This window comes from Puma concolor, chromosome D1 (assembly GCF_028749965.1).
Source record: "Puma concolor isolate L17-30 chromosome D1, mPumCon1.1.hap2, whole genome shotgun sequence".
Lineage (NCBI taxonomy): Eukaryota > Metazoa > Chordata > Mammalia > Carnivora > Felidae > Puma > Puma concolor.
The window spans coordinates 90,115,169-90,127,512 of record NC_141676.1 but is presented as its reverse complement, the minus strand read 5'-3'; the positions used below and the strand labels follow the sequence as shown (position 1 = coordinate 90,127,512).

The 12,344-nt window shown below is 41.4% G+C and overlaps 1 protein-coding gene across 2 annotated transcripts in view; it reads right to left on the bottom strand.

Annotated features, from left to right (window-relative positions):
* The window catches only part of PRDM10 (PR/SET domain 10), a 101,960-nt gene that overhangs the window by 21,507 nt on the left and 68,109 nt on the right, over positions 1-12,344 (bottom strand). The window contains exons 10-13 of one of the 2 annotated variants that reach the window (XM_025928351.2): positions 12,086-12,215; positions 10,857-11,099; positions 4,376-4,723; positions 2,769-2,924 (exon numbers count right to left, since the gene is read on the bottom strand). In XM_025928351.2, coding sequence (XP_025784136.1) covers positions 2,769-2,924; positions 4,376-4,723; positions 10,857-11,099; positions 12,086-12,215 — 877 coding nt within the window. The remainder of the gene's footprint in view (positions 1-2,768; positions 2,925-4,375; positions 4,724-10,856; positions 11,100-12,085; positions 12,216-12,344) is intronic. The other variant, XM_086678666.1, reaches the window with a different exon arrangement.

Genomic DNA, 12,344 nt, shown 5'->3' with positions numbered 1-12,344 from the left:
GATCTGAAGCAGGCTCCGTGCTGACAGCAGAGAACCCAAAGCAGGGCTGGAACTCACAAACTGGGAGACCATCACCTGAGCTGAAGCCGGACATTCAACCAACTAAGCCACCCAGGCGCCCGAAAAAAACACTAGAGTTTAGATGACACACAAGGTTACATTAGTTTCAAGTGTACAATTTAGTGATTTGACAACTCTGTATATTCTGTTATGGGAGCCAAAACTTGTGGTGACTTTTTTAAATTAAGTAAACTTTATACCCAACATGGGGCTTGAACACATAACCCTGAGATCAAGAGTTGCATACCCCACTGACTGAACCATCCAGGTGCCTTGTGGTGACTTTTAAGTGATAAGCACTTAGGAATCTATCTAGGTGGCTATTAAAATTAAAGGGTTTTGGGGCACCCAGGTGGCTCAGTTGGTTAAGTGTCAAACTCTTGATTTTGGCTCAGGTCATGATCTCATGGTTTGTGAATCAAGCCCCGTGTCAGGCTCTGTGCTGACAGCATGGAGCCTGCTTGGGATTCTCTCTCTCTCTCACTCTCTCTCTGCTCCTTGCCCACTCGGGCATACTCTCAATTTCTCTCTCCCAAAATAAATAAATAAACTTTAAGAACATTAATTAAAATTAAAGGGTTTTTCTGAAGGGACATGGCATCAGATTTGTGCTCTAGAAAAATAACTCACTATAGTCTGAAAAATGGGTTGTAGGTACATTGTGCTTTTATAATGTGTCAATCTGACTGAAGGGAACTAACTACATTTACACGGATCCCCTTCCCCGTGTGGTTCCCAGTTAGTCTTAGCTAAGAAAGAGGCTCGCGCCAGACTGCAAGGTGGAAATGAAGCAGCGGCCATGAGGCTGTGGGTCAGATGCAGGACAGCCTCACTCACCCTTGTTGTCTCCCACTAGGCCACCAGCCCTCTTCCTGGGAGCAGGTGCTGCTGGCCAGTCCGCGTTCACTAACACAGGCAGCACCAGCCTCCCACAGATAGCACCAGCTCTCTTTCCTGAGCCTGGTGCAGGTGCCTGGGTTCCCAGACTCCCAGGTAAATTCCCATTATCTACCCAGACCAGGGCTTCAGAAGGGTGCCTTAGTGACTCTTCTCTGATCCTCCAACTTTTCCTGACAGACTCTTACTTCTCTTCTTCTATAATGAAGTTCTTATTCCCATAAGAAAATCCTTTACCGCACAACTCTAGTGGGTTTGCTTCTCTGATTGAACCCTGTGTAACACACTGGGTGAAGGTAAAGGAGAACATGAAAGCAGCAAGGTGTTTTACCTGCACGGTGTGAAAATAACATCTGGCACAAAAGAGATTATGAAAAAATATGGAATGGATAGGATGGATGGATGGCCAACCGGTTAACATCATAAGACAGGGATCCTTCCTTTTACATATACTGTTGGTGTTGTTTTTTGATTCAGAAACAACAACAAAAAATACTAGGCCCATTTACACCTTTCACATTAGTTCTAAACCATGCTACTGTATACTGAAAGCTATCAGGATTATATTCCACAATATATCAACTTAAACTCTGAAAATTACTCCCTATTTCTCTTTAATGTCTACACATTCTATGTAATACAACTTTTTCAAATTAGTTTTTCCTTCCTGCATCCACTTCTGATTCTTTTCATTTCTATGACAGCATGACATACAACCACATTACTGGAGTTTCTCTATTGAATGCAAACCATCTGATTTCCCAACGAAGAACACTTTATTATTTCCACATTTACTTGTTTAATTCTTTTTTTTTTTCAACTTTTTTTTTTTAATTTATTTTTGGGACAGAGAGAGACAGAGCATGAACGGGGGAGGGGCAGAGAGAGAGGGAGACACAGAATCGGAAACAGGCTCCAGGCTCTGAGCCATCAGCCCAGAGCCCGACGCGGGGCTCGAACTCACGGACCGCGAGATCGTGACCTGGCTGAAGTCGGACGCTTAACCGACTGCGCCACCCAGGAGCCCCTACTTGTTTAATTCTTATCTGATTCTCCTGTAGGTTTTTCCTTTGCTTCTTCTAAATTCCAGGCAGGTAACTGATACTTATTATGTCTCATTTTATTTTTTAAAAAATTTTTAATGTTTATTTATTTGAGAGCAAGTGAGCAAATGGGGGAGGGGCAGAGGGAAAGGGAGAGGGAAAAAGAGAATCCCAAGCAAGCTTGCTTAGTGTAAAGCCCAATGCAGGGCTCGATCCCACAACCCTGGGATCATGACCTGAGCCAAAATCAAGAGTCGGACACTCAACCAACTAAGCCACCCAGGCACCCCGATTATGTCTTATTTTAATCCTTAGAGTCATTACCATTCCCCTAAAGTTGTCTAAGCCATTCAGTGTTCTACAGATTTCCCACCTCCCTTAGATGAGAGTCCTACGACTTTCAGGGCTCAATTACCAGGCCCTAATACTTCATAAGTGCTCAATAAAAATCTCTTGATTTGGTAAGTAAATGTATTGTTCTCTTAGGAATTCCTCAATAGCAACTTAGTTCTGTTCATTATGCATTTAGATCTTTTAAGGAGATGTGGTATTACTCTATTCAGCAATTTGAATTAATTATTTGGAGAAATTAAGGTGAGTTTTTTTTCCTTAATTTTATAATAATAACTAAGTCAAACATGAGACATAAAATGCATTTCAAGTTCAGTTCTTTGTAAGTAGGTGATTAACTGATGAAATGAACAGGCCTTAGCTTGACATAATTTCAGCAGCATGAGAACTACCTTAGGCTGTTCCCTGCTTACATACCTTGAATTGCTTTCCACATGTGGAACACAGGAAATCTTTGCGGTCCGAATGTCGGAGCATGTGGAGACGCAGTTTGTCAGGACGACAGAAGGCCTTGTCGCACTCTGTACACTGGTAGATCTTTTCCGAGTGGAAGCTTCGCACGTGTTTTTTCACCTGGCAGTTAGAAGACACGAAAAAGTCAGAGGACTCAAGCACCAAATGAAATGGCAAAAGGTGGCTTATCAACACTAGAGGGAGCCAAACGCATTACCATGGATTTTCATCAACCTGGCGGTATAATCCAATCAGATGTGATTGATAATTGGCCTCAATCACACATAGTATCCCTGTCACAAAGAAACAGAACAAGTAGCCAGAAAGCCTTACAAATCTTAACCTGAATTTGAAGAAGAGGAAGAAAGAGTACTTGCTTAGTCAAAGCCCCGATCACATAAGACCCATTTTTCCTTCTCTCTCTTTAAGATTAAAAGCAAGCAGAGTTCCTTTGGATTTAAATGAATCTTGCTAAAAATTATCTGCAGAAAGATAAAGAAATAATTCTTTCTCACTTTTTCCTGCCTCCAACATGTACAGAAGCAATTTAGCCCCTTTTAGTAATTGGTCCTTTTACATCTTTCTATTAAATCACGTTCTGAAGAATAAAGACATGAATTGGATGACATAAAATATATTATGCATTTATGAGAAAAATACAATCATCAGCATCATTTCTCCTTGAGACTTATTCCCTACACTTTTAGATAACTTAAATAAAGGAATATGACCTCTGAACTCTCTTAGCCATAAATATCCAATGAAGGAGAGTTGTGAATGAGAGCTAAGTAGTCATATCAAGGTATTTCTGTAAGACATTTTGCTTCGTTGTTTTTGAGTCTCTTTTGCCATTAGATTCTGCCTTAAGCCACTTGCTAATTGCTTGTGTGAAGTGATAAAATTACCAAGAGTCCCAACACTAATAAAACTATGATCTTTTATTTGGGTAATTTTTTTTAAAAGAGAATATTTTTCATTAGATATTTATATTTAATTACTCATTGACTAGCATAGAACTAGCATATCATCACTTGAAGTCCAAATGAAATCATGAATATTCTGGAATTTATCCTCACCTATTTTGCTCCAGACTATAGTCCAAGGAAGGAGGTCAGTGCTTGACACAAAAGTATATTATATACCAACTTTCTCTTTGTTTCCTTCCAAAATGCATGACCTTAGTAAAGCAAGACAGGATACCACAGTAGTAGAGAGAAAATGTTTCCAGGCCAGGAAATGGGAGTATGTCTTCCACAGGCTCTCTATATTTTATGAGTAGAGGGTACTGGCAAAGATTAAGAAAGACTTTGTAAAAATTATAATCAGATCTGGGTATTTGTTACTTGTAATAAAACTTAAATGTTTAAATGCCAATGTCTGATTTGGACAATTGAGGGTCATAATAATCTTTTGTTTATCAAAAGCAGCTTGATTGAAGAAATACCGTTCTCAACCGTAAAGTTCAAAGAAGGGATGAAAATGCAGGCGACAGGCAGTCTCAATTTCCCAAACATCGAAGTGTCTCTTACCAAAGAAGAAAGTGTACAGGAATCTCAGGAGTAGACACTCACCTGGATAAAATCTGGGAATCGTTTCTTACAGGTTGGGCAGGTGAAGCAGCCATCATTGATATGAATGGCCACATGATCCTTCAACAAATCAAGGCGGTCAAAGGATTCTGGGCAAAAAATGCAAGAATAAGTCTTCTGATCTGAATGGAGCTTCATGTGGCTCTCCAAGGACGCACTGCTGATGAAGCCCTTGTTACAGAGATCACAGGTCAGCGGGCAGTTCCCCTCCCGCCCATGGAAGCGCAAATGTTGGTCCAGTTTGTCCTTTTCACGGAAGGCCTTCCCACATTGCAAACACTTAAAAGGCCGGAAGGACTTCCGGATAAACAGATGCTGAAGAGCTGCATTCTGAAAGACACACACAAATACGATTATTTAGTGAGGAAATCAAGTGCAGAAGCAGCTCACACCTTTATAGACAAGTAGGATGATCTCTGCAGTCAGACTTTCCATAGAAATTCAACTCTGGGACACACAGTTGAAAGAAGTCTTTCAGGGGCGCCTGGGTGGCTCAGTCAGTTAAGCGTCAGACTCTTGATTTCAGCTCAGGTCATGATCTCAGGGTTCATGGGATCGAGATCTCAGGGTTCAGGGTTCATCAGGCTCTATGGTAACAGCATGGAGCCTGCTGAGGATTCTCTCTCTCCCTCTTTCTCTGCTTCTCTGTCTCTCTTTCTCTCTCTCTCTCTCAAAAATTTAAAAAAAAAATTTTTTTAAAGAAAGAAGATTTTTCTGGTGAAGACATTAAAAATGAAGCCAGCCCCAAATGCTGAAAAGACAAATTTCTTTTATGTCTCACAATATTTATGGATGTTGGGGGGAGGGGGTGAAAGAATTTAAGTAAGATCCAAAAAAGAATTCCCAATCAAGGATTTGTATAAAAATAAATCCCCGAATGGAGTAGAATAATAGAAGATTTATTAGAAATGATGTGGATAAGTCACACACGCATTAATGAGGTTGGAGCAAGTCAGCCAAATGTTACTTGCTGAAGCTCTTGAGAAAAATAATTAGAAGCTTGATTAAAATGTTTAGGAGGAAATAAAAGATATAAAAAGGACTGAAGGGCAGTACTTGCCAGGGGCAGGGGAAGGAGGCAATGGATACAGGGTTTCTTTGAGGGTGAGGGAAATATTCTGGAATTATCATGGTGATGATTGTACAACTTTGGGAATATTCTACAAGCCACTATAAAAGGGTGAATTTTATGGTATGTGAATTATATTTCAATTTAAGAAAAGAAACTTGAGAGAGAAATGAAGGATACAGATTTATATGAACATGTTTATTCATGACATAAGATACATGAACACCCATCATAAATGGAATATGTGTATTTGACCACTTCCTACTTAGAAATTGCAGAAGACAAGTTCTCAGTGTAGCTAGTTAGTTCCACTGGTTAGAAGGCCATGCTAAGAAAGTTAAGCTTATCACTTTGTTCTCTGTCTAAACCAGCCAATTTTTTTTTTTCAGTCACAGACCGCACTTCTAATGTTGATTAGCTATCTTGTAAATTCATGCAATTGTTACAGGGAATCCTAGTGGCAGAATATGGATGGATATTCAATGCAAATTCATCACTACGGCGGCTGGAAAAACAGCTCATGCTCTACTGAGAGCAGATCAACAGAATCATCTTTCACACAGAGAATTCTGAATCAGTATTTTAGTTATACTATAATGAAGACTCATTCATTAGTTCCTCAAAATGCCAGAGAGAATGCTCTAGAGAGCTAGGAGAAGGAAAAATAATCCTTCAAAAAAATATATCTGTGAGTGGGTATGCTTATGAAACTATGAGGGAATAGTAATTGAAGGGTTAAAGGAGACCTTAACGCTTAATTTGTGCGATGAAAAAAGTACAAGGAACCATGCTTAACCCCTTACTTTCAAATTACTTACAAGAAGCAATGTCTAAACTGAATTTAAAGTGAAATAATCATTCGGGGAAAAGCAAAATAATTATGTTTTAGTTAGTGGAAATTCTGAACACAGTTACTATGTGACAGAAAACTTCCTCTTCAGGGGTCTCTCACAGGGCTGGGAGAGACATTTTACCTACTCATTTATCTCAAGTAGGTATTTAGAAATTCTGTTGTCTTCCCAAGTTGACTGAGGTTGCTTCCAGACTGCATCATATTTTATTCTCCTTTGTATCCAAATCCCTTGACATATAGCTTAGCTCATAGGAAGTGTTCAATAAAAGTTTCAGAATTAATGAAATGTATTCCATATGAAAATCAAGATGAATTTTTTCAAGGTCTTTTATAGTATCTGCAGAGATCTTAAACAGTAGCCCTTTTTCACATCAGCCACAGAGCTTTCTTGCACTGTTATACGGTTCAGCAGCTACCTAATCTTTTTACTCTGCCTGAACAAATACTTATTTTACATAAAAGCTTACACTATTCTGGCTACTTCTAAAACTTAATGGAAATATTGCAAATAAACAAATACTATCCTGAGGTTCAGACATTCAAGATTTAGAGTGCTTTTGGCAGGTAAGAATCAGTTCCTTTATCCAAGTTCGATAAGGTTTCCAAGGGCAGACACAACGTACCACTGATCTTGGTCCCACTAGGGATTCCATTCCTTTTTGGGGGCCAAATCCAGAACTCGATTTTGTTTTGGACTATTATGCTAATAAGTCTTCTGCCATTCCTGATTAGCAAGAGTGTCCTCAGACACTTGACCGCTGACCAGCCACTGGGCTCCTCATTCTTAGTTCTGTCCACAAACCTTGTTCTTGTCATCTTTCTAATCCCCATGAAGCCCTGAAGACCGTATTTCTCTGATCTAATGATCCTCATGTAATCCACACAGCACAGGGCAGTGAAAGTGCTGAAAACTGTCCCTACCCCAACCCACTTCCAGGCCACTGGTATCCTCTGTAGTTCAGAGCCGTGCTGGCACATATTTCTAGAGGAAACCATGAAAAGTGGCAGAAGCAGCACAGATGGATCCATTATGGATCTTCAGATCCCTGAGTTGCCATCAGCCAACCATGCCATACTATTTGGTATATAAGATCCTCAAGGGTACCACAATGTTATGGTTGCTAAAACCTGTGATAAGGGATTCAACCCACAATTAAATGAGTTCTTAGGTGCACCTGAGTGGCTCAGTTGGTTGAGAGTCCAACTCTTGATTTCAGTTCAGGTCATGATCCCAGGGTTGTGGGATCGAGCCCCACATCCAGTTCTACACTGAGCATGGAGCCTGCTTAAGATTCTCCCTCTCTCCCTCGCTCTCCCTCTGCTTTTCCCCTGTTCACGAGTGCTCTCTCTCTCTCTGTCTCTCTCTGTCTCTCAAATTAAAAAATAAAATAAGATCATTTAAAAATTAAAGGGCACCTGAGTGTCCCAGTCGTTTAAGCATCCAACTCTTGATTTTGGCTCAGGTCCTGATCTCATGGTTCTTGAGTTCGAGCTCTGTGCTGGGTCACACTGAGAGTGCAGAACCTGCTTGGGATTCTCTCTCCCTCTCCTTCTGCCACTCCCCTGCACTCACTCACTCACTCTCTCTCTCAAAAATAAGTAAATAAACATTTTTTTTAATTTTTAATTAAAAAAAATTTTAATGACTTCTGAGACAACATTCTTTATAGACAAATACCTATAATGATTCTCAAGTTTGATATTAATAGCTAAAGGAAACTTAATTTAATTGATCAATTTGCATATTGTTTTGATCTTGACACTAAAAAGAAATAAATCCTGTTGACTTTTTTTTAAGTTTTATTTTTATTTTTGAGACAGAGAGACAGAGTAGGAGTGGGAGCAGGGCAGAGAGAGAGGGGGACACGGAATCTGAACCAGGCTCCAGGCTCCAGGCTCCGAGCTGTCAGCACAGAGCCCAATGTGGGGCTCAAAGTCACAAACTGCCAGATCATGACCTGAGCCGAAGTCAGACGCTCAACCAACTGAGCCACCCAGGTGCCCCTGTTGACTTTTTTAAGTAGGCTCTACATGCAGCATGGAGCCCAACTTGGGGTTTGGACTGACAACCCTGAGATCAAGACCTGAGCTGAAATCAAAAGTCAGATGCTTAACCAACTAAGCCACCCAGGGGCCCTGTTTGTTGGCTTTTTAATTAATTAATTTACTTTTAACTTTTCTCCGTCTGTTTTCTACCCGGCTTTCAAAGCCTTTGGTGGACTAGCCAACAAATCTCACTCTCCACTGTCCTTCACCTGGCACCCCACTAGGGTCAAGCTACTATGTGCACTGTCCCATAACCATTCCAAGCACATGCCCGTGTGTTGGCCTTTGATCCTATGGCCACCATCCACAGAAACAGCGTACCTTCTTCCCGTCTCTCTCCCAGATTGTTTAAATCTCACATCATCCATGAACTGCTGCATCCATATTCCCTGACTGCTTCCTCTTTCTTTGGCCTTCCTAGCTTCCCAGTTTTGGTAGCAATTACAGGTTACACTTTTAAACTTAGCACTCAACTGTAAGCCACCTTACATGACCATTATCTCCCTAATTGGACTATAAGCTCCTAGAGGGCAGGACTCATGTGAAAATTGTATTGTGCCCCCAGCACAGTGCCGAGCCTATAGTCAGATCTCACGACTATCCCACAAGTCATTCAAGTTGTTGTAGAGCTGGAAGGGACCTTGGAGATCACTTGGTCCTACCCTTTATTTTGTGTAGGAGGAATCTGCCGCCCACAATTTATTCACTGACCTATCTGAAGATCAACTGTTGCTCATTAACTAATTAGCATTCACTGTAGCAACCAAATTGTAGTTTCCACCAGGATTTAGCACGTACAGGTTGCAAAGAAGAGCAGGTCAGGCAAACACTTAAATAACATTCTGTTACGTGAGACACAGGAAACAAACCTACCTGCAGCTCCAACTGAGCAGGCAGCATTAGAGGAGAGAAAAATAGTTACATTACCAATTGGATTGGAAGACTTCCCTTCAGTTGGTCATTACCAACCTGGATAGAAAAGATGAAAAAATACATAGCCCTACTTTTTAGAATGTGTGAAAGGAAAAAAAACAAAAGCTCAACTAAGACTGACCTCCAGAAGCCACATGCACATGGCTTTGGCTTTGACACAAGGAACCCTGTACCTAAACCAGTTACCCAACTCACTGAAGAATGCAAGTATGGTTATAACCACACTACGCTTGTACAACCACAACTTCACTACACGTGTGGGCTTTGAGGTTGGTTTTTTTCCTTCAAAAAAAATTAAATCTGGTAAGCATTTCTCTGAACTCAGTAAAAATTCAGAATGGCCAAAGCAGAAAAGACAGTAATTGAGCAGGAGAGTAAAACGAAGATTGAGAAATAATGTAGAATGACAGATGGGAAGGTATTAATTCACAGCTTTTTGCCTTTCTGGTCTATGTTTATGTATGTTTACATGTCCTTTTGAAAGAATATACATGGAGCCAAGAGTGTTATGTGTTTCCATCACAGGACCCTTAAAAAGGATGTTTGAATACTATTACACAGCTGAAAGTGTTTAAATGTACTTTTACATGAAGGCATGGACTGAACTATTTTTCAAGGTCCCTTCTAGCCCATAGGCAAATGAGAAGTCCAAAAGAAACATAAGCTAAAACAATCACCTATCTAGAAATTGTGAAGCCTGAGAAGTTACACAGAAAAACCCCTCTTTCTATCCACATATAAAGTACAATAAAAGTATATACCCTGCTGCCACAGACAGGGGTATAAGTAATTGTCTTCTGGATGTAAATTGGTCAGCATATGCACTTATCCTGCTCTCCACATGCATCCCCTGCAGCAACTAACTCAGACTCTGAGGCTATCTGTGAAATAAGACTAACACGCATCTGATCTGGAAGCCAAGGAGGTCCCGTGGCCACATGGTCTAAAGTCAAGACGCAGGCCACAGAAGTGAGGCACTGACCAACTCTGAACCTGGAGCTTAAACTTCAAGCTGTCCTGGGTGTGTAAAGCGTACCTGCCATATCAACTCGGCCACGGGTCCCTTGGCGTTGACGAGTAATGACATTTGCCAGTCTCCCCTTGGAAACTGTAGACAACCAAGTTCATTTACCCAGAATTAACCTGAGAGCTCTCATTCGTCACAGATCAGCCTCGCTGTAAATCACAGATACAGCTTCGCTGTAAATCATTATTATAATTAAGTGGACTTATTTCCCCATTTCCAATCTGTGAGTTTAGGGATCCAGAGCATGATCCTATTTGAACTATTCTTGTCCCGAAGCTGCCAAAAGCCAGGCTTCTGTGTCATTACTAAACTGATGGGATCTAGGACCAGCCATTCCAGCCCGTCACAGGACACAAAGACATTGAGAAGTAGTGAATACGTTCTTCTGAAATAAGGGAATCAAGCATGTGGTAGGTTAGATGCAGGATTTCGAAGTGGACGGTGAATAATAAGTCAGGAAACGTGGCGCCTCGAAAGCCAGCTGACTGGAGAAAGGGCAGCACCTCATCAGGGAGGAGCCGCGCTCCCCACTTACTCGGATACGCTTGGCTCTGCGCATGTCATCGGCCGTCAGAGTGCTCTGGGCGGGCAACGCGCTCTCCTCATGCTGGGGCTGCAGGTGCAGGCTGTGAGTCTCTGGCTCATGCTCCAGAGAAGGCTGGGTGTCCTGTGGCAGCTGTGGGATGGGGAGAGCAGTCTGCTCTGGTTGATCCAGCCCGTTCAGAGTCGCTGGCTCAGCCTCATCAAACTGCTCCTTGGTGGAAAAATGTAGCAAGTCCTGAAATTGCAATAACCAGGAATTATTTCCCCACCTAGGTAGAGACTCGTGCTACAGAGATTGTCAGCTAAGATTCAGAGTTCCTGCATGATTTTTTAAAAGGCTAGAGTCATGATACCCAGAAAAAAAAAAAAAAATTCTCCTTCTGGGAAAACCATCCCCAGGCTGTGAAAACTAGGAGATATTCCAGATCACTTCTTGAGGAAGGGACTCTAATGGGAGAACTCTTCTGGAATATAATCATTTCAACTGTTTCAACGGATTAAACAGGGTCCCCCAGTAATATCTCTGATCAATCTCAAATCTTGAGGGCAGCAATGTTGGGTTTTTGTTGTAACATTCAAGAATACGTACTTCTTATGTGGGGTGTGTGTGTGCGTGTGTGTGTGTGTGTGTGTGTGTGTGTGTGTGTGTGTATATATATATATATATATATATATATATATATAAAATGGAGTATTACTCGGCAATCAAAAAGAGTGAAATCTTAGCATCTGCGACTACGTGGATGGAACTAGAGGGTGTTATGCTAAGTGAAATTAGTCAGTCAGAGAAAGACAAATGTCATATGACTTCACTCCTATGAGGACTTTAAGATACAAAACAGATGAATATAAGGGAAGGGGACAAAACATAAGAGACTCTTAAATATGGAGAACAAACAGGGGGTTGCTGGAGGGGTTGTAAGAGGGGGGATGGGCTAAATGGGTAAGGGGCATTAAGGAATCTGCTCCTGAAATCATTGTTGCACTCCATGCTAACTAACTGGGATGTAACTTAAAAAATAAATAAATTATGAATAAAAAAAAAAAAGAATACGTTCTTCTTGCCTTTCTCCGGTCACCCTTTAAGGAACAGGCGGCAAAGCACCGGCATGGCAGGATGCTCAGCCTCTGTGGGGGGGTGTTTGTACTGAAACCTGGTAATTGCTCCAGGTCCCCTAAGCAAGCATCTGACAAGGAAGGAGCTCTTCCCTCGCCCAATACCTGTGTCGTGTCATCACACTTTTCCCCATTTTCGCTGGTTATTTCCAAGCGGATAAATTTTGGAGGGCGCCCTGGCCGTCGACCTGGGCCAAATCGCCTCTTGCCTCGTCCCCTTCCTCTGCCTCTTGTTCTGGGGACAAAAGATTGGGTTATAAACAGTCATGGTTACACAGTTCTCACTAACAAATATTTCCCTCGATGGTCCTGATGAGCCCTGAATCTTGATTTTCTCTCATTTTACTACTTGTCTTGATTCTTT